Here is a 26,279-nt window from a genome sequence, read left to right on the forward strand (position 1 = left end):
AAATTACAGACTAAATTTGGGCTTCAAAATGGCCAAGACAGCTGTTTTATATAGAGTTGGAAAGCAAATACACAAGTCTATTTGTACTATATGTGGCAACACAGGCATAAATTTAGCACAGTGCTAATGAGTTGGTAACATTTGGTTGGTAGCAACTTGTTAGCTACATTAGCTTTGCGGCTCCAGTGTAAAACAAAAGCAAACTTCAGACATTAAACACGTCCAGCTCATGATACACTTGGGGAAAGAGGAAAAAATGCATTTACAAATACATTTTTTTTAACTGATCTATAGATTTAAACCTTTCCAGTGTTTGAATAAGAATACATTTAGATTGGTTACAGTTATGGTGATGCAGTTAAAGCAGTGATTCCTGAGCCTTCCAAAAAAGGCTTTATTTGTTTTTATTTCTTAAGAGGAATTTCACAGATTTTCCAAAATTTCTGCATAATTTAATGGTTTAGATGCAAACAAAGCCATTCAGAGTGGTTTGGTGTGAAATACTCCATTCTTGAGACACTTACTGAGCCAGAATTGTTCACAGTGTTGGTGATAGGAAGCAAATATCTGAACATCTTTCATGCCTCTAAAAGCTATGTCACGGAAAACTATTACATGAAGTGGTTATGAATACGCTGCCTGATGTCTGAGACATTGTTTTATGATAGGTTTGAAATATGATTTTGGCCTATTTGACATATTTATGGGAGAGAACAGTACATATAATACCTGTATTTCTCTACAAGGCACCATTTCACATGATACCAGTTGGAATAACTTAATTTAGGCTCGTAGGCCAGGGGAGCTGAGACACACCAGAATGCATGGTTTGAATTCCCTGTTTGAATTTTATCCAAATAAAATCACTTTAACATTGACATCCACCGAATTTTCTTCAAACATTTCTGCAGAGAAAATGTTACTATGGTTAGATCCAGATTTACAGACCTGAAATCTTGAAGTAAATGGAAATTTTTAAATCTGCAACTGTTCAATGGGTTTTTCATAAACCAAACCCTGAAGAATTGTGGCAAAAAATAAGAAATAGGTCCATAATTTAGGAATAAAAACGATACATCTTTTAACACTGATGTTCGTGATTGCAGGTGGCTTAAGGAAATAGGAAAACTTAAACTTCATCAATCAGAATCGGGCATAAGACAAAACTATTTTTGAGTTTTATGAATAAACAATGGCATTAATGCAAACCATCAGTTTTTTCCCCCTGTGGTCATTTTCACAGCTTGAATCTTCACATTACCCAAGTTCATGAGGTGCTCAAAATTTAATTTTTGTTATTATATATTAGAATGAACAGAAGTGGTAGAGAACACATACAGTATACCATCATGCCTTTACATGCAGATTTTGTAACAATTAGTCTGAGATAAACTCCGCGCTGCCGCCCCCACCTTCATCTTCCTCACTGATCTCTCTCCACTCTCCTTCATCGTCGTCCTCGTCCATGTCTTCGTCCCCAATCTCCTCGAGTCCCTGCCCAAGCATGGAGGCGAAGGCTGACTCCTCTTCTGTGCTGCCTACCAGACAAAAGGCAAAGAAACATTCTTTTTCAAACTGAGATGCTTCTCTTAACTGGAAAACACTGGGAGCAGTAAATGCTCTGAAACAGGACGACTAAGACTGTAGCTGTTGTTCATGTTTTTCACTTGAGGTTTATGCCCATCAAAGACTATTTCATGCTATATATTGCCAAAACTGCAAAAGCAAAATAGGCACTGAAGACTTTTTCAAAAATAATTCTAAACTGTGTCATTGGCCTGACTTGGCCCACGGGCCTTGTTTTTATATAAGCAGTTACTTAGGGACCCTGAGCCCCACAGGTATGTAGTTTTATTACTGTTGTTGTTTTTGTTGTTCTCATTACCGTTATATTTGGCTTAGTCATGATAATGGCAGAAACTGTCTTATGCCTATTTTATATTTCAATTTATGGCTTCATCTTATTTACACAGGTAATTTAGCTGTTTAAAGTTTCTGTTTCTCAAACGTTTAGTAATTATTGTTATTGTTAATTATTTATTAATTATAATCCATTCTTGGATAAAGTCATATGCAAAAGTTTGGCCGCTCATACATATTTTTACTCAATATGTACATTACATTTTAAAAAATTCAGCGCCCAATGTATATATAATGCAAATGAAGCCCTAATTCATGCAAATGTTTCAGTAGGGAGCCAATAAAACAGCATTCAGAGGCTCCTGAGCCAATAGCTGAGCTTGTAGGTGGAGTTTGAGGTCAAGCAATGAGTGCACAGCTCCCCCTTCTGACCAACTTTATAGTGTTAAAATTACGACCGCTGGAAAGAATCAAACATGTAAAAGTACATCCAGTTTTGTACTGGATTTCCAGGTGCACAAACTATTAGTACTGTTGTACAAATAATTAGTACTGTCTTATTATTTGTACTAAAGAATATCAATTGTAGTTTTGGCTAGTTAACCACAAACCAAGCAATTATTTCAGGTTGTTAAAGTATTTAACATACACACACCTACGAGACGAACGTACAGAAAGAGGAAGGGTTAGGGTTAGGTTAGGGTTAGGGTTAGGGTTAGGTTAGGGTTAACCCTATTTGTTATTAAACAAAAATTATAGATATAAAACCTGAAATTATCCATCAAATTGATAAAAAATTAATATAATTTAAACGTTATTATATAAAATAAAATAATATAAACCTTAATATATAAACATATTAAGAAGAAATGAGCCCACACAGAGCACCAGAGTCCCGAGTTGCTGTAAAATGCAAAAAATAATAAACCCAATAAGTTGCGCTGGCAGGCATTTTATCCAAACAGTCCTGATATGCACACATGAAACTCCTTTTTGGAGTAAGTTTAATGCATTTCCTTTTTGTCTTCAAATATTTATTATCATTTGCAGATGTAACAAAATATGCAAAAACACTACAGTTAAAATTGTAGTGAGCACAAAGATACAGTAACACAAAGCACATATACAAAGGAGAACCTAAAACAATATAAATAAAAAAAGACAATACATAAATACAGATTTAAATAAATAAAAAGGAGTCAATGCATCCGGAAATTTATTACATCATATTTATGCATGACAAAAATGTGAGAATAGATTTAATACTTTTAAAAATATATAATGACCGTCCCAGCATATTTATGAATTTTTCCACTTATCTGACTTGTCTATGAGCTCAGCAGCCGTTGCTGGAACGTCTTGACTTTTCATTCAAAATAAAAGCACCAATGCAAAGCTTGTAAATGTACTATAAAACCTTCTTCAGTGCGCCTTTTCATGTGTTCAGATCAATTAAAAGCATTTTTTCTATTTATTTACTGCATTTTCTAGGAACATGGGATGCTGCATGTGGACTGATGAACCCCCCACCCCCTTTGGAGTTTGGGGGCTTCACACTCACGAAGCTTTTAAAACAGGCGCGCATTAGTGACACGTGGTTGACAAAAGGACGAACAGCAGCTGCTCTGGCCTGCAGTGGAGTTTTAGACTAACTGGGCCGAATCTGTTCCTTCTACATGTTTCTTAAGCAGCAAATGTGATTAATAACATGTACGTACAGTACATTCAGAACTCTGCAGCTAGAGTTCTCACCTATACTTAGCGTTCAGCTCACATCACCCCCCCACTCTCTCTCAGCTCAGACTGGCTATCGGTCATGTTCTCAATACCTAGTTTAAAATTAGGTCTGATATTTCTTAGAATAATTCAGTCCAGAAAACTGGCTATACTGCCATTCCCAAAAGAGACGGGTTATATTTTCTTCACTTGACTTAAAGAATCTGCAGCGTAAATCACTATCAATTTATAAGAAGCTTTCACTGGATAGCATCTGTATTCTGAATGAAACATCTTTTATTTTGTTGGTTAAAAGCATATCTGTCCAGGGTGTTTCCTGCCTTCCGCCCAGTGAGAGCTGGGATAGGCTCCAGCTCACCCCGCCACCCAGGAGGATAAGTGGATTAGATGATGAGTGAGTGAGTTTTGTTGGAGCACTTATTTTTTGGTTGGAAGTTGCTTTCCATTGACTATTGATATGTGTTATTCCAAGTAAAAACAGCAGGGGGTGTGGTTACAGCATCTTCAGCATATGTTAGAAGAATTATATAGAAGATTCATCCTTCCATGGGACAAATAACACGGCCTGTACCTCTACTACATTTATTTTGTTTGTGCACGAATCAAAAAAACAAAAATAATGTGAGTTAAAATTAAAAAGAAAACATGAGCACGAAAACAAGAGAATTAATTAAGAAATCATGATCACTAATAACTAAAAATGTACCCATGAATTACAGAAAACATGCACATGATTAAAAAATGAGAGAACGAATTGTTAAGCATGGGAATGAGTTAACCCTTGTGTGGTGTTGATGTGTTTGTTACTCAGTGGTCTGGTGACCTACCGCATTATTGTTTTTTTAAATCAATACAGACAACAATTTAACAATTTATGTAAAAATATCAGATGTTTAAATATCAGTGTTCAGCGTAGGGTTCTCCTTTAGCAGCTGTAGCCAGTCAACAGCCTGTCCATGTTGTCGATCCTCACACACACACACACACACACACACACACACACACACACACACACACACACACTAACAGCAGGCCATGTAGGAGGAGAACAGAGAGAAGTGACACAGCACCTCCGCACTTTTACTCCCCGCGGGTTCAGCCCAACACCACATGTGTAATATAAATGTGTGGGGGGTGAACAGTGTGAAGACACTGAAAATGGGTCATTTTATTTATTGAAAATGAGCACAAACTGCAAAACGTTGACTTGAATGAATTTTTTAATTTTTACTTCCACCCCCTCGGGGCTCCATTTATATCAGGTGAAAGTCAAAATCATCAAATAAGGAAGCTTTTTAGATGTTCAACCCCAGAATAGACTGAAGCAACAAGAAAAATGGACCTCAAATGTGATCATGAAAAAAAGAAGGCCTTTTGAGGCCTTTGAGGTAAAATTAACTCCTGGATGCCCATCACAAATACAAACTATAACAATTATAATATTAATCCAGTCCCAGCACATCCTCTGTAAACACATAAATTGCAGTCATACAACCACAAAAAACACATCTATTTAATCTTTAAAGATGATCATTAAGTACCACACAAGGGTTTTAGTTTTAGTGCTCTATTCATTGACAGGATAAACTGTAGAAAAAAACCTGCTGAAAGGGCTCATGCCATCATATCAAGTGATTTTTTTCTCATTTTCTTTAAATACAGGACTTTGATGTAGTATGTAACATAACATATTTTTCCTCCCCAGTCTATGAGGTTTATGTTAGGAAATTAAGCTGCAAGGACATCTTACTTTGAGTTCACTGTTTTTGTGATCAACACAGTTGCATATAGAGTCACATGCAAAACTCTAACTCTAAGTCAATAAGTTCACACATTCTCCAAAAGGAACAAACTCAAATATCGCACTTCTGCTAATTTTATTCACAATTTCGATTTATTTGCTGAGTTCAACAAATTGGAAGAAAGTAGAACATACAATGTAAAATGTACCATGACTGTTGTACAGTCCATATTTCATGTTTAATTTAATTCTGCATGTTATATATTCAGTAAACAGCAATTGTGCATTAAAATGTGCAGTAGTGTGTTCTCTGTAGAGGATGTGTTCACTTGTTTACACTAAGAAAATCAATAAAACATGTAATTTGACTAAGAGTGTCTAAACATTTTCATACAACGATGTAAGCCTATGCAGCCTGCAGCAGTTTAGCTCCACCCATTCACACTGAAGTTATAAGGAGTGTCTCTGCCTAGATTCCTTCTTGAGCAGCCAATCAGAACAGAGCTCACGTACAAATATCAGTCTTAAAAACAGTCTGTTTATTTCTGACAGATAAAGAGAGGTTGGTAAATGGTCATATAAAAAATTTATTTCCAACGTTTTTGGGGAATAAACTCAGATAAACCTCATAAGTGGGTATTTAAGTATTTAACTGGTCATTCAGAGTTTCTTGAGTGCAGACAGCGCTGTCCTTGGCTCATGTCCCCCTAACAGCAGGTAGCAAAACTCTAATTTCCGGTGCCGTCATAAAAGGCCTTGGACCAATCACATAACTCCTTTATGGCTGAGCAAAGACAGCAGCAAGTATATAACAAAATAAGCTGTAATTTTACATACAGACAAGAATATTGACAAAAATAGAAAAAAGAAAAAAGTACATTGTAAGAAAATCCAAATCCTCATTAAAAAAACCCAAACAATCATGTGTCACAACCACAAAATTATGGTATCATAACCATGTAATTGTTAATATTTTGAAACAGTGATAATGTAATGACGCTTCATTTGCTGAAATCTAACGTGTTGATCATTTTCATAAATGCCTCAAAGAACTGTTTTAAAACAGAAGGGGCGCAAAGCTTTGACACATTTTGAATCACTCTTTAGAAAAAAGAAAAATCTAAAAATTAGGCAATGACTATTGAAATTAGGTAAACATCGAAAAATGTCCATAACTGTGATTAGGGCAAACATGAAGGAGTTTAAAACAACCATAGCTATAGTAAATCTACCTGGAATATGGCATAAGTGTATTTTGTCCCCATGCACAAGGAGGAGAATAGTTTTGATTTGCAGACAATGGTACCATTTTGAGGTCACAAGCCTCTGTGACTCTGGGCTGTCTGGTTTGTTTTGCCCTGAGCGTATTGCAGGTGAATTTGAAAGACGGAGCTTGGACTCCTGAGACACACCAGCGCACAGGTGTTTGGTTAAAAGGCTTTTCAATGTGGAGAGCTGGGCCTTGTTTTCTTTGTCTCTCTTTACTGCAGGTTTATTTTCAGGCCACCTTGGAGCTAATGCTGTTGGGGATCCAGCGAGTTGGCTCACATCAGTATTGCTATCTTTGCTTAATGTGAAAATAAAGACAAGTTTTTCTGCTACAACTTCCACTCGTTGTATCCCTTAATTATTTGTTATGAACTGGCTGGATACTGTAACAGTCTCCTAGACTAAAATTAGACATTACATTCATGCAAAAAAAACTTTATGAAAAGTGTGCTAGAACAAAGCCTTTTATTTCATCTAACCACAAATCTAAGCACCTTGGGTTTGCTAGATTCTACTAGAACTGGGCTTTATGGTTAGATAAGACATAAGTAGAGCTTTTGGCAAGAATCACTCAAGGTAGGTTTGGCATTAAAAGACGGATGGTTATAATGAAATGAGCCTAATTTAGGATCTATGATTTTGGGCATTTTCCAAAAGCCATAGGAATATTAATAGGATAGATGACATCATAGACATGAAGTACCAGAGGATTTTCAAATCTGGTTGCCAAAAAGCTAAAACTGGATCATGATTGGATCTTGGAGAGATTCTGTATTGAGGAATGGTCTCAGATTCCTTGCTGTGTGTCATCAAGCATTATAGAAACAAGACCCTTTCGGTTTGCACAAAGTATTAATTGTAAGAAAGCAAATAATTGTTACATTTATTTTATTTCAAAAAATTGCTTGATAAGAGATTTTCAGCAGACTCCTTTATCTGACATACATGCACAGAGGAGTTGACCCAAACCCTAAATGCTGCATACAGGGGTTCTGTGAATGTGGAGTGGAATGTGTGTAAGTGGGTCAGTGTGTGTGCATCAGTGGAGACACTGTAGAAGGACAGAGTGCCAGCTACCCAATCAAGATACACTCCTACTCTGTTAGACTGAGAGGAGGAGGCAGGTATATCAGTAGTTTTCTTATTGCTTTTGACAGAGTAACCAATATGAGAGCAAATCAGAATCCAGGACTTATTATTGCATCCAAGTTTAGAGTCATCCCCATCACCTTTCCTACTGATTCCTTTGTATGTCACTGCTATATAATCCCACCCACGCCACTCAATCTCCCAGTAACAGCGTCCAGCCAGGCTCTCTCTACACAGGACCTGTTCCCACCAGTCAAACCTCTCTGGATGATCAGGATACGACTGTTGCTCTCTCACCCATGTCACCTTTCTGTTCCCTTCAGACAAAGTGAGATCTGTGTATGCTGTGTTTGGGTCTAGTGTGAGCTCACAGGCATCTGCATGCAAGAGAAATTAAAGAAGAAAACATAACACACAAGAGACATTAAAGGTTATCCCATCTCCTACATAATGTGTGTGAGGGCATGTGATAGCACAGTGCAATTATCACCATCCTTGCTCATGAAGATCTATAGTTTTGCAGTTTAATCTCCAACCCAAATCAAACACACCTCATTTAGCAAATCAAGGACTTCTGAAGGCAGTAACAAAGGTTTAAGCTGGGTCAATTCAGGTTGAAACTAAAGTCTGCAGGAAGGTACATCTTCAAGAGCACCATAGATCACCACAGGCATAGTGGGTAATTCCCTGCTCGGACAAGCCCACCATGCTATCGTAATAAGAATCTTTGTGCATAACACTACATTTACATATCTCGTTAACATTATTAAAATTCTGTGTCACTCTGGATAAATGTGAACACGTAGGTAAACACTGAACTGAACATCATGAACTTACATTTTCTTAAGCCTGGTTTGATCCGTATCTTCCCTTCATGTTCCATCCTAAAAAAGAAAGCACACACATGCATACTTAAATATGTGCCAATCTGCATACATCCATCATATGATATTTAATAGAGGTGTTCCTAACTTCTGGTGGCCCCAAGTCCTGCACAATTTAGCGTTTACCCTACTCTGCACACCATTTTAGCATCTGTATTGTACCTTCATTAAAAAAAAAAACATTGTGACTTCAGTCATGTTCATATGAATATTGTTGCATGATCAAACTGAAATAACCAAAAAGTGATTGTTACATTAATGTTGTCATACTGTTCTAGTCACATTTCAAATTAAATAAATATTTTATGAAGCATTTATGTATAATTGAAATGTGTGTGTGATCAGGTGTCAAGGAGTCAAAACAGATCAGATGCTTGCATATTTAAAAACAAGGCTGTAGTTTACTTGAGAGCTTTGGGGTATCACAAAGAGCGTAGTCATAACAGGGCAAGGTCAAAACCAGAGACCATAATAATTAAAACAAAGGTAACATACAGAGAGACTCCAGTAACCAGCCCAAGTTAAAAAGAAAAAAAGATCAATAATGTTCAGCAATCCAATCAAAATGGCAAACATGAAAATGCAAGTCAAAAAACAAGTCATACACAGGTAAGGCTTACAGACAGAAAACACTCAGTATGCAACAGGAAATGTTAGCAATACTTCACAAAGTTCGAACCTAAAGCTAGGGCTTATATACTAACTCATTACAAGTAATGGAAAACAGGTGTACAGACTCTGGTGAGGTGGAGGGCTGGAATGAATGTCTATTGGTTGATGGCAATGGTGGAGGAGTCATGTGATCTCCCACTGAACCATGGGAATTGGAGTTTTCTGGACAGTCCATTGACTCAAGTGAGCTTGCAGGAGAAGGTGGCATGACATCAAGCACAATCTCACAAATGTGAGATTCTTGACTCTCTATTTTTGAGTAGGTATAAGTGTTTAACACTAGTATAATTTTAGTATGTTATCCAAGAGCAGAAACAACAAACTTGTATTTTTTTCTTGAGTTATTTTGTTTGTGGCTGTTGGATTGCAAAGTTCTGGTCTGGCATTTAAAATATGTCACTGTGATGGTACTTTTGTGCTTGCATTGCTGCCTCTTGAGACCCAAAATTACCACATACCAAAATGATAATAGTAACACCTTATATGAATACCATTTCTATAACAACCAATGAACACTTTCACAACACTTTATAATGGATTCATAAGTTATCATAAGCTTGGCTATAAATGTTTATAAAAATGCATTACACTTTGAGTGAGTGTTTATTATGCATTGTTAAGATAATGCATTATAAGTAGTACTTATATTTTAGAGCTTGTAAGTTGTATTTGTCAGCTTCGAGTGAGGCATACCATACTAAATCCTCCTCCAGTATTAAGACTGAGGCTTGTAGTAGAAGTATGGACTGAAAGATATACTGAAATACTTCAATATACAAAGTAAAGCACATTACAAGCTTAAAATGTCAAATTTTAAACTACTGGTGCCATCAGTAGCATTTTACACAACTTGGGAAAGTCAATGTACACCAGTTAGCTTTCTGAAGCAGTGAAGCTTTCCTTTAAATTGTATCAGAAAGGGGTACAAGCTTTAAAACAAGTGCACATTATTGAAACCTGGTGGTAAAAAGCAGGAACAGCAGCTATAAATCTGCTCACTCTTGGGGATATTTTAACATCAAAAGTCAAAAAAAGTATTAAAGTTAATTAGTAACATTAACATGATGGTGCAGTACTGGGGTTTGTTATATAATAAAAATTACATTACCTTCAAAGATAGATTACAATAAATTGGTTCTATGGTCTTCTAGCTTTGTAAATTGAATAAATATCCAAATGGATCTAAATCAACCTCAAGTGTCAGAATCACAGCTCTACAAACCTGAGCGTCTCCAGTCTGCAGGATGGATCCTGCAGTCTAGCAGTGAGCAGATCCACTCCTGTATCCCCTGGGTAGTTGTATGTCAGATCCAGTTCTTTCAGGTGTGAAGGGTTTGATCTCAAAGCAGAGGCCAGAGAAGAACAGCCTTCCTCTGTTACCATACAACCAGACAGTCTGCAAAGATGAATGAAACAGGGAGATGACAAGATGAATACTTGAACAGTTTTCTATTTAGGAATGAATTCACACAAAGTTTACCTGAGTATCTCCAGTTTACAGAAGGGATTCTTCAATCCAGCAGAGAGCAGTTTTACTCCTGAATCATGTAGATCATTATTACTCAGGTCCAGTTCTTTTAGAGGAGAGTGCACTGATTGTAGAACTAACGCAAATGTTCTGCAAAACTCCACTGTGAGCTTACAGAATGCTAACCTGTGAAAGTGGAAATCATACACTATTTTCTATACAGGGAGTAGGAAATTGAGACATAATAAATGGCTTAAACAGACAGATGGATAAAATGTTATCCAGTCATTGTAAACAAACTGTATTGTTATTTCTGTTACTATATCTGTTCAGGAAATTTATACATTAATATGTTCCTGAATTACTAGCATATGCCTGTTATTTTTGTTGTTGTTGTTAGTATGTTAGTTTATTGACTTGATGGTTTATAAGAAGTGCATTCCATGGTGCCAAATTTCTCTTTCACAACTCTATAGGCTCTAGGCCAGAGGTGCTCAATCCTGGTCCTGGAGGACTACCACCCTGAAGAGTTTGGCACCAGCCATAATCCATCAAACCCAATACAGACAATGAACATATCTGAATATTAGAGCCTGGTGTGTTGCAACCAAACTCTCTAGGGTGGTAGATCTCCATGACCAGGATTAGGCTCCACTGCTCTACGCATTAGCTTTAAAATTAGTGCTTTTTACCCACACTGTACTCAGTAACTTATATTGTGCAGTTTTGATCTGCTTGATTTTTTAGTATAAAAACTGCATCTAATATAAAGAAAATGTTATCCCAGATATCCCAGAATCACTAACCACCTATTCATTAAAAATTATGTTCAAAAGTTAGACACAAAACATTAAATTATTTGGGACAAATATTGAGTGGAGTTGAATATGCAAAGGCTGCCCAGAATGTAAAGTGTTCAAAAATAACATGTGTTACGTATCATCTCTGTGTTCTGAAGGTTTGCTGACCTCTCCATTAATTACTCATTAACCACCACTTTATTAGGGATTATGCTTAAACATTCACACAAAATCTTAAATAATGGGGGTGTAGGGGGGGATTTTGAGTGGAGTTGAATGTGCTAAGGCTGCCCAGACTGTAAAGTGTCCAAAAGTGATGGCAAATTAGTAATGTGATTTATTATGTTATTGAAATTGACATTTGCTTCCTTGCTCTAGCATGAAAAAGACACATTAAGTTCTACATACCTGAGTTTGTACAATCTGCAGTGTGGATCCTTCAGTCTAGCAGAGAGCAGTTTTACTCCTGATACTCCCAGGTGGTTGTAGGCCAGATCTAGTTCTTTTAGGTGTGAAGGGTTTGAACTCAGAGCTGAAGCCAGAGAAGAAAAGCCTTTGTCTGTAATCAAACATCCAGCCAATCTGATAGGAAAGCAGGAAAGACATAAAATGAGAAAAAATAAACCCAAATTAACACTGAATATGGTAGTGATGGTCTTTAATCATCATTAATAGGTCTTTCCAGGGTCAACATGGTAGTGATGGTCTTTTACCAACAAAAGCATATGTCACCTCTCAAAATGTTAATGATAGCCCGAGTCAGTACTGATAAATTACTCCAGTAAGGGGGAGGGTACTGATCCCAGATTAACGCTACTATCATCTACCTCTTAATAAGGTAATTCTTAAGACCAGCTTTAAAGTCAACAATTCTTGAAATAAAAAATACAGTTTTGATTATATGATCATTTTACAAAATGCAGTCCTTCTCTGTAGAATACCTAATGTCCTTTATATTTACATCATGTAAAATTGCTCTCATGTGCTCTTCCCAGTATATTGTTTAATTCAAAATTAAATTCACAGAAACGTCACCTGAGTATCTCCAGTTTACAATGTGAACTCTTCAGTCCATCAGAGAGGAGATTCACACCTGAATCCTGCAGTAAATTGCTGCTAAGGTCCAGCTCTGTCAGGTAGTTTACTGATTTCAGAGCAGAACAGATAGTTTCACAGGCATTCAAGTTGAGGTTGCAGCCAAGTAGTCTACAATGGCAAAACACAGCATATTAAAAACAATACTTAAAAAAATCTGATATATTAATATCAGTGGAGAAGTACAACATACACTCATCAAGCACTTTATTAGGAACACAATGGTAATACAGAGTAGGGCTCTCAAACAGCCTCAATTCTTTATGGCATGGATTCCACAAGATGTTGGAAACATTCCTTTAAGATTCTGGTCCATGCTGACATGACTGCATCATGCAATTCCTGCAGAGTTCTACAGGATTCTGATCCAGTGACTGGAAAGGCCACTGAAGAGGACTGAAGTCATTATCATGTTTAGGAAATCATTTTGAGATGACTTGCTTTGTGACATGATGCATTATCATGCTGGAAGTAGCCATCTTTTGGTTGATGTAAACAGTATCTGAAGCTCCTGGCCCATATGTGCATGATTTTATGCCACACGATTGGCTGATAACTGCATGAATGATTAAGTGTACTGATGTTCTTTATAAAGTACTCAGTGAGTGTATAAATCTGTGGTGAACCATGACTATTAGAGCTAGGCATTCAGTTCATTCAATGCCATAAATGACAAAAACAAGGGACAATAATGTTAATTACTAATAGCAGCCTTGTGAGATTCTATAGGTATACCAGTGCCAAGCTAACCATGATTCACACGATTTTTTTTCTATTCTAGAATAAACATGGGCATAAGCTTGTAAAAGACATTGCTTTTTTAGTTGATATTTGTAATAGAGATATGAGCATGTATCTTAACTTGCTCCATCTGTTTCCAATTTTTAACATCTGACCAAAACCTGGATAGACTGCAACTAATATTCACAGTAAGTGATATCTATGACTTTAAAAAGGCTAGAGTGCTGTTTATTCTCATTCAGTCACAACACAGTTGATTGATTCCTCTTTTACTTCTTATGTTGAGAATTAATCTGATACTTTACAACTTAAGTCCAGCTCATGATGATCCAACCAATTGGAGAGCTAACTTTTCAGCCAAACCTTAACAATGAAATAAGATTATTGCTTAAATACAAAATGCAATAAAGATGCAGAAATATTATATTATTTTAATTTCTCAGATTATATTTGAAGACCCTTAGGGTTCAACTAGCACAGAAACAGTAGTTGAGAAGAAATCAGCAGTTGGGAAGGTGTCAGTTGTATTGGTATGTGTTAATTTTATCTAACACAACAAAACGCTTGAACACCTCTAATGACTTGTGGAGATATGTTTTTATTTCTCTACTGTCTTTGTTAATTTTATCTACAAATATTTTTCAAAGCTCACCTTAGTTTTTCCAGTTTACAGCATGAAGTGGTCAGTCCGGCAAAGAGCAGCTTCACTCCTGAATCCTGCAAGTCATTGTTACTAAGATCCAATTTTTTCAGGGGGACACTCCCTGATTGTAAGGCTAATGCTAGAGTTTTACAGGAATGTTTACTGAGTTTACACATAGAAAGTCTGCAAAAAAGTAAAAACAACAGATAATATAACTCTTTATAAAAAGAAAATGTTCAACTACAGAGCAGAGCTCATGATGTAAAGACCTCCAATCAACTAATTGTGAGAGATCAGGTAATATCATGTGTCAGTTTTACTTAAGTGATTTTTGATTGCTATGTTGTCATTATTTATAATACAGCTTGCACTCTCAGATATTAAACTAGTGTAAATGCCATCTTTTGCTTTTGCTAGTGTTCCCTGAGGTCCAGATAAATACATGTTCAATAATATATTGTACAAAATGAAATAAGATTAAGCAGATAATATCAACTGATTCACACTGTTGAAGACAGATGAGTGAAAACAATCTATACAAATTATCAGTGCTGTTACACACTGAACAGTGTGGGATAAATTACTTAAGACATATAATTAAGTTTGGATTAAAATCAATCAGTAAATCATTAAGATTTTTTATTAGGAAAAAAACTAACTTCTAATTGAGTTCTGCCCTATTCCACAGTAATGATTATTTTACCTGTATAAAATAATGATAATATTACAAGTAAATCAGCATCAGCATTCAAACATAACATGATTTAGAAACACTGACCTCAGTACTTCCAGTTTACAGTGCAAACTAATGAGTCCAGTAGAGAGCAGCTCAACTCCTGAATCCTGCAGGTCATTGTTACTCAGATCCAACTGTCTTAGTGGTGAATCCGAACTGATAAGTGATGCCAATGCATCACAACTGTGTTTACTGAGATTACAGTGCTCCAACCTTCATGATGAATATTTTTTATTAGGTTTCAATACTAATTACTGCATGAGCAGATTTGACTCTGGGTCATTACAAAAAGACAGATTTATGAAATGCAGACATTTACACTACACACAAAAATCACACACTATCAATCAAACACATACAGCCATTGGTAAAATGGACCTACTTTGCCTTCAGAGTGTCTTGTTCCAATAAAAAGTGTTTTCAATCAAGACTTACTAGAATGAACATTTAATTAATTTACATTCAATAAATTAACAAAAAAAAACTCACACAAGTGTCTCCAGTTTGCATATTTTCAGTCCAGCAGAGAGTATTTCCACTCCTGAATCATGTAGGATGTTGTTGCTAAGGTTTAGCTCTGATAAGGTAGAGCTTTCTAATTTGAGAGCAGAGCAGAGGGTTTCACAGGAGTTTATGGTAAGATTACAACCAGCTAATCTGCAGAGACAACAAAGAAAAATCATATATTGAAAGTCACTTATAAAATAAATATGATATATAAATATATAAAAATACATGTAAAAATAATATGAATATTTTTGTGTACATAAATACATTGAACTTCACAGAACTGTTTTAAACTGTTATTTGATAACAGCATAATTTATTTGAAATCAAAATAAATGTAGGGCTGTTGATAGAAAATGACTCACTTTTTTAGGATCACTGCAGAATAATACTTATGCAATTAGAAACCAACCATAAAACTATTTAAGCTTACCTATATAAGAATACAAAATCAACACAGTTTCTAAAAAAGGATATAAATACAAAAGACACAAAAGTATCTCTAATTAGCTACCAAGTAACTACTTACTAAATATGTTTATCAAAAAAGTGGCAGGTAAGACATAGTAAATTCTATACAAACAGCCAACCTCTTAAAGCCCCTAAATGTACCATTGAATTTTTCACAATGATGAATCATGACTGCCTTCAGTTTGAGCCATGAATGTCAAAACTCTATGGACGCCTTGAAGGGTAAGATGAAAAATAAGTTGAAAGTGCTGTCCTGAGTCTAAGTTCCAATTCTGCTTTTATTTTACTGCTTCTATAACACACCAAAAAACAGTTAAAAAGTTCATAGCAAGACTTCAACAATTTCATCCATTTAAATGCTCCCATTTTTTCCTCCTTTAATTTTTTTCTACCACTACTGTGTGCCAGAAGGGTGACATTGAAAAACAAGTATTGGCTAGCACTTAGCATTTTACAGCAGTTTGGATCAACAGCAGATGGCAGACGATTTTTCCTTTTAACCTTCTGGGGACAGGTGAAAAAGATTCCTCTGTGAAGCTACATGCTAAGAATTATTACTGTATTAGCTTTGAAAAATAGCTTTGGCTATTTTTTTCTCTTACCTGTCAGAGACTGGATTAATTTTTTTTACAGAGAAGCTAAACGCTAAGAATTAGAGTATTGTACCAGCTTCAACCACAAGGGGTAGTTTAACTCAATAGATTGCCACTGTAGAGGTGAGCACAGAAGTAAAGTTAGTAAAGTAAAGCCGTCATACAGCCACAGATGAAACAAATTGTTCAGCGATTCTTTTGATGATTATCATTTGAAAATCCCTGGAAGAAATTTGCTTGTTAAGTGACAGTAGGTGCTTATGTACGATAGTTACATGCTAGCAAAGCCTGTGGTAGTTTCTATATAGTTTGTAGCACAATGTAATGATTTACGAACCTTCATAAAGCTCATCTATTGTCCTAATTTGTCTTGTTAAGTTATCTATCAAGCTCAATTTAGCTAACGCTGTGTAAGTAAACCAGCTTGTTCAGTCAAGCATAGATGATGTTTCATTTTGTGTTAGCTAGGTAGCTAATTCGCAGATATAGTGTTTCCAAATGAAAAATAAACAGAAATGGAGAAATTAACACTTTGAAAAGTAACAATACATTTGTAGTGAAACTACTCATATATTCTTTTATTTCTTCAAGTTTGAAAGTTGAACAAAGGGGTGATTGTGAGTGGATTAAAAGAAGGATTACAATTGAAGGCTACTGTTTTAGGCCCAATCCCATTTCACCCCTTGCCCTTACCACTTAGCCCTTAGCCCTCTGTTTTGCGCATTCATGTCTAGGGTTAGAGTGTCCCAATTTTTTGTTCAGATAGAGGGGTAGGACAAAATGTTAGGGGTACATGGCTGTCCAAACTGAGATTTTTCAGAGCCACACTCTGAACGGAGTGTTATAAGAAAAAAAGAAAAACTAGCAAGATGGCTGCACAAGCAACCAAAGAAACCCACAATTGTAAGTATTTTCTCCGGTAAAAGATTACATATAACATTTTATTACCTTAGTTTAATGGAATTTCAATATATTATGATTGTTTTCTTCATAACAAGCATAGAAAATTGCTAATAGCATGCTAATGTTTCGGTAGCTAGCTAGCTAACTTTCCTGTTCCACCTTAACTAGTTCAGCAGTATTGACGCCTGAAGTGCCAGAATGTAACTGCTGCACCATTTAAGGTGGAATGGGAAAATTCGAACAAGAAGCTGGAGAATATCTGACTTCACCTTCGTATCACCAAAGAATTAGCAGTGGGCGATAATAAATAATTGTCTTATAGCCCCTATTTGAAAGCATTTGATGCGGTAAATGTAACTAAAACCCAGCAGTGAGGTTGCTGAACTTCTTCCTTCTCTGCTATCACTGAAGACGGGCCAGGTCGCCTACAGAGCAATGTTTTGTTTTGTTTTTTTTTTTATTTGAGGGTTGTCCCATTTCGTAGGGCAAGATTTCAACCCCTACCCCTTGTAACTCAGTTCCAAGGGGTTAGGGTGACACTCAAAAACAAGGGGTAGGGGTAAAAAGAAGAAATGGGACTGGGCCTTAATGTGAAAACATGATCAACTGTAATAATAATTACAAATACAAAGCATAAGATAAAAGTATGAATAGAAATACAATAAAAAATACAACTAACAAGAAAATAAAAGTAATAGTAATATTCCAGTAAAAACAAAGAAAAAAAATGATTAAACACAGAAGAAGGAACCTTACGGATATTTATTGGTAATGTGTTTTTCAGATCTTTAGTGCATAAAAACAAAACGCTGCTTCTTCACTCTTTTTAAACTTCATACGTGAAATACGGAGAAGGCTCGCACTGGAGGATCTTAAAGCTCTGTTTGGAGCATATTCTATCAGGCACTCAGAAATGTATGAAAGGTGCTAAATCATTAAGCAATTTAAAAACTAGTAGTAACATTTTATAGTGGATTCTAAAAGAAACAGGCAGCCAGTGCAGTGATGCTAAAACTGGTCTAATGTAATCTTGTTTTCTAGCTTGTGTTAAAGTTTGTTTATTGTACTTGCAGGAAGTCCTATGATCAAAGTAATGCTTTGTCAAGTCGAGAAAACACAAAAGCATGTACAAAATGTAAATAAAAACAAAATGCAGTGATGTGCAAATCATTTAAAACCCTCTATTTAATTGAAAATAGTAAAAAAGACAACATATCATAATTGTTCAAATGGAGAAATGTTATTGTTTTTTTTTAATTATGTGCCCATTTTTAGTTTGAAAAAAGTTGGGACAGGGGCAACAAAAGCCTGGTAAAGATGTGTAATGCTAAAAAATACACCTGGTGGTTGATTGGCAACAGGTCAGTAACATGACTAGGTATAAAAAAAAGCATCACAGAGAGGCTGTGATTTTCAGAAATATGGATGAGAAAAGGTTCTCCACTCTGTTAAAGACTGCACAATTAAATACTGGAACAATTCAAGAATAAGGTTTTCCAACATTAAATAAAAAGAAAACAAAAGAACTTTTGTTTTTCATCATCTACAAGACCAAAAAACAGTATTTGCTGGTTCATGATCTTTGGGCCCCCAGACAGCACTGCATAAGGAGGATATAATGTATAATATTATAGTTATTGAACTTCCCATGTGTAATTTCTCTTGTAAGTTTAAATGTTTATCTAAGTATTTAAAAAATGAAATAGAGGCCCTGGCACTCTTCTTGCACTTTGTAATGTATTTTGGCTCTAAATATTAGAGCTTCTAAATCTATTGTCTTATATTTCTTTCTTGTTTGCATAATCACAACCAACAACCGATGAGCTGGGTAATTATTTGGCCCTATCTAGGGTGTATGACCACACATATGGCCCACTGTACATTGTTTTGTGTGTGTGTGTGAGGGCATTACATATTAGTGGGTTGTGGTGATTTGGTTCTCTCTCTCAGTTCACAAACCAGTCCCTCTCCACTTAAACAGCATAACTGGGAATGTTTTAATAAGGTTAAACACAGCGGTGGAGGGCATTCTTAATTAAGAAAGAAGATCCTGAGCCAGCATAGAGACAGATGAGGTAAGAAGATAGTAAATAGCGGTGCAGCTGGAACTGTGACAGGAGTTCCAGTTTAGATGAATAGTTGCAGCCACTTGGACAAAGAGCGGTGTGTAATGTTGAACACAGGAAAGGGAAACATCTGTGTTTTGTACCTTATAAGGTACTTTCAAAATCTTTTATCCTCTAATACAATGCATTGTTTTCTGCCCTTGGAACCTTATAGGTTTCATAAAAGCTGTAAGTTGCACCAGACATCAATAGGTTAACCCATGCATACATATACATTTTAACACATTTCAAGTCACAGTATAAGCAAGAGTCACTACCCTATATGTTTTTGGTCATAATTAAGTTCATTAAAATGTTTGTTTTTCTTTTGGACTTGGAATTGTTATGTGCTTGTAGCTTGTAAAAGCTTTTTAAAGATGTGTATATACCTCCTACATACTGTTTGGCCTGAGGGATTCCTGCAAATGTATGTTTCAACAATGGGGATAAGTGAAGAACATGTCATAGATTCAGCAAGAACCATTAACAAGTTTAAATATGATGATTAATAAATCTGTATTTAACATTACAAATAAAAAATGCCACAGTGTGCATATAAATATCATGTAATTCAAAAACACTGACCTGAGTATCTCCAGTTTACAATGTGAACTCTTCAGTCCAGTAGAGAGCAGATCCACTCCTGAATCCTGCAGGTCATTGCTACTCAGGTCCAACTCTTTCAGTTGTGAATATGAATGGAATACTGATGCCAATGCTTCACAACTGTCTTTCCTAAGGTTACAATGGTCCAGCCTTCATAAATAATACATAGATACTGTTTCAATAATACTTTCACAAGGTAAAGCAAAAATTATTTTCTTAACAAGATTATACACAGTCATATACATTTTTTTGTCTGCAGCTTATAGCATCTATTCTAGGTTGATAGGTATACAGCTTTAACAAAGACTGATTATTATTCTAATATTTATTTCATATTCACCTAATGTACATACACTTATGTCAAGAAATTAGCCCATAGTCCATGAAATATACTAATGATTAATGTGGGCATATCAGTGTTTGATTATCAGCTAAACGGTATGTATAGATAAATGTTACATAATAGAACAAAAAAACAAAAAAAAACAAAGAGAATTTAAATTTGCAATTATTTATTTAAAAATAACTGCCCCTTTTGACAAACATGTTTTAAACCTCCCTACCACAGCATTTCAGGAGGATTCAGATCTGGGCTTTGACTAGGGCATTCCACAGTCCTCCATTTGAAAGACAATTCATTGTCAATTCTAAACCCCTTCCCAGACTCAATTTTTTTTATCTAGGCATGGTGAAACCCGAAACCCCAATAACAAGGAGCACACCAGACCAGATACCTGAAGTTTAAATAAAATAGGTTCCTCCTAGATGTTCTCTGATTTTCTAATAATTAACACCTCGTCAGGTGCATCTGATTTTAATCGACACATTTCAAGTGATATACAGGATGTGCTTACTTTTTCCACTTAAGGAAATTGCATGTCTGTTGTTTAATTATATATAAGATGAAAAAAATGTAAAAATGTTCATTTTAGGTATCAATTGTTAAATTATTGCATAGATTAGTCATGCGTTGTTATCTGAGATATCAGGTTAATTGCTTTTTATTTCACACCGAGATTCTTAAAATGATACTTGCAGAGCTTGTCTCGTGTTTTTCACCACTGGCAGTAGTCTCCTCAGTCCTTCATCAGATGGTCTGTATTTCTTCAGCTCAAACCTTTGTTGATTTTCCTCTGACATCAATAACACAAACACCAGAGCTGACCACTGTGTAGATGAAAGTGTTTGTGTTGAGAGATCGCCTGAGTTCAGGAAGTTCTGGATTTCACTTGTCAGGGAGTTGTCTTTTAGTTCACTTAGACAGTGGAAGAGATTGAGTGTCTTTTCAAAATATTTTTTCTTCCTGATCTTTATCTTAATGTAATCTATGGTGTCTTTCAGACTCTCTTCTTTGATTTTCATTTCTGGCTGTAGACTCTTGAGGAGCCTCTGATTGGACTGTAGTGAGAGACCAAGAAGGAAGCGAATGAAAAGGTCCAGGTGTCCATTTTCACTCTTCATGGCCTTATCCACTGCTGTCTTGTGCAGGTCAGTCAGACTGTGTTTTAAATTCCACTTTATTTTCTCCAGTGTTGTTTGAAGAAGAGGGTTGAATTCATGAGTGAATGTGAGGAACACATATATGGCTGCAAGAAACTCCTGGAAACTCAAATGAACAAAGCTGAAGATTTTCTCATCAGTTTTAAAAACTTGTGTACACACTCCAGAGTACACCAGAGCTTCATCAACATCAATGCCACATTCTTTCAGATCGCTCTCATAGAATAGGAGTTGTCCCTTCTGCAACTGAAGAAAGGCTAACCTTCCGAGCTTCAGTATGTTCAGTGCCCCTATTTGTTTGTCTCTTGTAAACATTTGAACTGTATTAATCTCTTTTTGCTCTCCTTCATATTTCTCAGACTTTTGCATCATTTGAAACAGCAGAAACCGTGTGTACATTTCCGTCAGAGTAGTGGGAGCATTTTTCATGTCTTTGCCTTCTGTCAGCATCTTCTGAAGCACAGTGACTGAGATCCGACAGAAGACAGGTATGTGACACAAAATATGAAGACTCCGTGCTGTCTTAATGTGAGAGATTATTCTGCTGGCTTGATGCTGATCTCTGATTCTTTTCCTGATGTACTGATCCTTCTGTGGGTCACTGAATCCACGTATTTCTGTTACATGATCAAAGTACTTGCGTGGGATCTGACTGGCTGCTGCAGGTCGTGAGGTTATCCAGATGATAGCAGAAGGAAGAAGTTCTCCTTTGATTAGGCTTGTTATTAGTTTATCAAGAGTTGTTTTCTCTGTTACATTAGTTATTTTCTTTTGCTGAAATTTTAGAGGAATTCTACTTTCATCAAGTCCATCCAATATGAAAACTATCCTGCACTTTGCTTTTAATATCTCCGTTACATCTTCACCATTGAATTCATCGTGGAAGTATAGTAGAAGATCCCACAGGCTGTATTGTTCATGTTTGATCAAGTTCAGCTCCCGAAAGGAAAGGAACAATATGAAATCTATATCCTGATTGCAGTTTTCTTCAGCCCAGTCGAGAATAAACTTGTGTACACAGGCTGTTTTTCCCACTCCAGCTATTCCCACTGTCAGTACTTTTGCACCAAGCACATTTTGGTCACACTGCACTTTGAAAATATCACTGAATTTGACTGGAGTTTCTTCTGTTTTGGGATAAAATGCTTCCACCTGTCTCACTTCATGGTCACTGTTCACCCCTCCTGTGCAGCCTTCAATCACATAAAGTTCTGTGTAAATGTCTTCCAAAGGCATATAATCACCTTCCACTGAAGTCCCCTCATACAGCTTTACCAGTTTTGCTTTAAAATTTGATTTTGCTATCCTTCTGAGACCATATTGTTTTCCACCTGTTGGAAAATGTGAAGACAATAACGCTTTATTCAAAAGTTTGAATAACCTTGGAGTAAACACAAAAGCTACATGATGCCAAATAAAAAAAAATTCTAAGAAGGTTTCTCTATATTCCTTAAAATGCAATAATGTACAGCTGCTAAAATTCATAATCTGTGTTATTCTTATCAAAGTAGAAGATCTTCCTCTTAGCAATGACAATAATAAACAAACTTCATCAGTATTAAACATTCCTCATAAATGCACAGAAAATGTACCTCATCTGTCTCAAGCTCTGACAGAAAATAAAAATCCTTGCCACATTACCACTATTTGAGTGGTGGATCATTCTCAGCATTGCAGTAACACTGATGTGGTGGTGGTGGTGCGTTAGTGTGTGTTGTGCTGGTACAAATGGATCAGACACAGCAATGCTACTGGAGTTTTTTTTTTTTTCATGTACATTTCCTAGTATTCAGTGCAATCCTGGAGATAAGAACTTGGAATGTAAATGACACTGGCTTGGACAAGCAGTGTGTGCAATATTCATGCTCACGTATTGATGCATTGATGATTTATTGTTTACCTGTAATAAAAGTACTAACTGAGTCTTCAGTCTGAGTTGCAGTGAAGGAAGCTGCTGGACTGAAGAAGTTTAGTTCTTCACATATGTTGCTACCTGAGAGACAAAGGAGTATCAGTTATTTAAAGTTGGAGTAAAAGAGATTCAGTTAAATATATGTTCACTATACTACAGTTAATTATCCAGAGCAACTGTCACATAAAGATGAGCAAAAAAGGAGCAAAAAAAATGTGCTGTTTATTCTGTTAATTTACACTAAATAAAATATGAAATAGATCCACTTTTTCAGTAAGGCAGAATTATTCAAAAAAATAATGGTTTAAAATATAAACATTAAGACAAACATTTCCATGATGAGGGCTCTAATGAGCTTATGGAAGATGGTAGAAATTAACATATTCAACTGGTTTGATTGAGTGAGAGGGTTGATTAGTACATTATCTATTGGCAGTGGATCAGTGTCCTAATGGAAGATTAGACAGCTGTGACAGTTTCTCACAGCCTTTTCTGCCTCATCTTTACTAAAGCTGCCAGTAATTTTTTAAGGTCCTGTAACTAATGACAGTTATTAAGCAGCATTACTTTCTCTGAGATTGGTCCCAAGTTCCTCAGCCAGTTGGTTTTGGTTTATCTTCTTTAGGATGGCTAATGTGATTGCCACAGCTCCACTGATCTCATAGCTTGCAACCATCTTATCCACAGTGTCCGATCTGTCTGCATTCTCCAGAAATGCCTTTGGGATGCTCTTAAAACCTTCCACACCATTGGTCAGCTTCCACTGAAATAACTTAAGGTCCTTCTCCCCCAAGTTATGAAGAACGTTCAGCAACACTTGTGGAATATTTGCCATCTCATATAACTGGAATTGAAGAAAGATGATGACAGTCAAGTTCGAAAAAGGCTTCTGCTTACCAAACAGAGAAGATGAACTTCCAATACAATAAGAAGTTGCTATCTGCTCCATGTTTATTTCAGACAAATGTTTCCTAATTCTCTGTATTATACAGCCTACTACTCTAACAAACTTGTTTAAATATTATTGTACAAATTCATGAAATTCTAAACACATGCATCAATTACCATCAAATAATTCTACAATAAAAAATATCCAACATTTTTGTTCTCTTTTACATTATATCATTATAAACTGCTACACTATAAAGACAAAAGTATTGGGACACCTACACATTACATCTACAGGAGCTTTTATGAATCCCATTCGAAATCCATAGGCGTTAAAATGGAGTTGGTCCCCACTTTGCAGCTATAACAGCTTCCACTCTTCTGGTAAAGAGTGTGTCAGTGTGAATGTTTGCCCATTCATCCAGAAGAACATTTGTAAGGTCAGACACTGGTGTTGGATTAGAGGGTCTGGCTTGCAATCTCCCTTCTAGTTCATCTAAAAGATGAACATTCTCCAGGCACTTGCCATAGAAACCCATTTCATGAAGCTCCTTACACACAGTTCTTTTGCTGATGCTGCTTCCAGAGGCAATTTGGAAGTTGTTAGTGAGTGATTTAACAGAGGATAGGCACTGTGTGCTTCAGCACTTGGCGGCCCCACTCTGAGTTTGTGTGGTCTACCGCTTCATGGCTAAACTGTTGTGCTCCTAGGTGCTTCCATTTTACAATTATAGCACTTGACAGGGGCAGATCTAGCAGGACAGAAATTTCACAAGCAGACTTGTGGCAGAGATGCATCGTATGACAGTGCCATGTTTAATATCACTGAGGTCATCAGTACGACCTGTTCTACTGCCAGTGTTTGTCTATCAAGAACTCAAGTCTCATTTGGGGAGGCTCTTCCTGACTTCTCCATAATGCTGCCCTGAAGTATCCTGATATCTATAAAGTTGTTTATAAGTTTTAGTTGTTTAAAAGTGCTAGCTTATATAAATAAAATTGAATTGATATACCATGCAACTTAACATGATGTAGTTCAATAAAACAAACAAACAAACAAACAAGAAAAACATGTTTAAAATGGCTTGTACATTCCACAAAAGCTATATAATCAAGGCTGCATAGACGGCTTTTAAAAAACTTTCATTAAATACATGCGGAAATCACATCTAATCATACCGCAACCAACTTTTCCACCAACCTAATCTGTTTAGCAAATATAAAAAAAGTCACTTAAGGGACCATAACTATGACAAAGAACAATTTGCAAAAAATGATCACAGGGTTGAGGTTAGGAAGTGCTGGTTTATATCCAAAGCAGCTCACTGGCTTTTACTTTAAATTGTTAACCCACAAAGGTTCTTGCTATAAACTACATGTCAACATAATATCACTGTTAATTATGAACTTACCCAATGAATGCAAAATTTTACATCTGTTATCCGCTGTTCTATTCTCTTACACCAAGTTATTTTTTGTTCTCGCCCAGATGCTGCATATCTGGTTTTCCCACACACAGAGCTAAATATAACCCAACATATACTGCCCTGCCCCCCCAGTGCTGCAGTAAATACTTCCTTGTTACCATTCCCTATAGACTTCCTCAAAATCCCTGACTTTTCATTGGATAGCAGCAGAGGGTGACGGCAGCAAGGTGCCCAGCCAGGCATAACATAACAAGAGCTAACCTGCCTCAAGCTGTTGGAGGCAAAGCACATCTATGCAAACAGAATCCACAGACACTTGATACATGGCATGTATGTCAGTCCACTCTCATGGACTTTTCACCCTACAGCCATCTGACATTATATATATATATATATATATATATATATTATATATATATATATATATATATATAAAATTCATTATTCTCATCTGACCACAAAATGTTTTCCCACATTTTGGTGGGGTCACTCTGATGCTTTCTGACAAACTCCAGATGTGCCTTGATGTGGTTTGTCTTCAGTAATCTCTTCTCTCTGACCGGTTCACCTTCACTCCAGTCTCAGCCACTAAACTCTCTAGCTCCTTTAAAGTGATTACTGCCCTCTCTAAG

General features: G+C 36.2%; 1 protein-coding gene across 5 annotated transcripts; it reads right to left on the reverse strand.

Moving 5' to 3' along the window:
• Positions 1-4,320: 4,320 nt before the first annotated feature.
• Positions 4,321-25,751, reverse strand: LOC118802330 (NACHT, LRR and PYD domains-containing protein 12-like). 5 transcript variants are annotated; one of them, XM_036562842.1, is made up of 14 exons: positions 25,633-25,751; positions 23,900-24,176; positions 23,321-23,413; positions 20,957-22,751; positions 19,900-20,070; positions 15,225-15,392; positions 14,778-14,948; positions 14,009-14,182; positions 12,556-12,726; positions 11,929-12,102; positions 10,733-10,906; positions 10,475-10,648; positions 8,534-8,580; positions 4,321-8,073 (listed from the first exon to the last, which is right to left on the reverse strand). In XM_036562842.1, the coding sequence occupies exons 2-14, from the start codon at positions 24,165-24,167 to the stop codon at positions 7,496-7,498; spliced, it is 4,158 nt and encodes a 1,385-aa protein (XP_036418735.1). In that variant the 5' UTR covers positions 24,168-24,176; positions 25,633-25,751; the 3' UTR covers positions 4,321-7,495. The 5 variants fall into 5 exon arrangements, with proteins under 5 accessions (XP_036418735.1, XP_036418736.1, XP_036418737.1 ...); XM_036562843.1 differs by having other exon boundaries at positions 23,900-24,182; XM_036562844.1 differs by lacking the exon at positions 10,733-10,906.
• Positions 25,752-26,279: the final 528 nt, after the last annotated feature.

This window comes from Colossoma macropomum, unplaced genomic scaffold, assembly GCF_904425465.1.
Source record: "Colossoma macropomum unplaced genomic scaffold, Colossoma_macropomum, whole genome shotgun sequence".
Taxonomy (NCBI): Eukaryota; Metazoa; Chordata; class Actinopteri; order Characiformes; family Serrasalmidae; genus Colossoma; species Colossoma macropomum.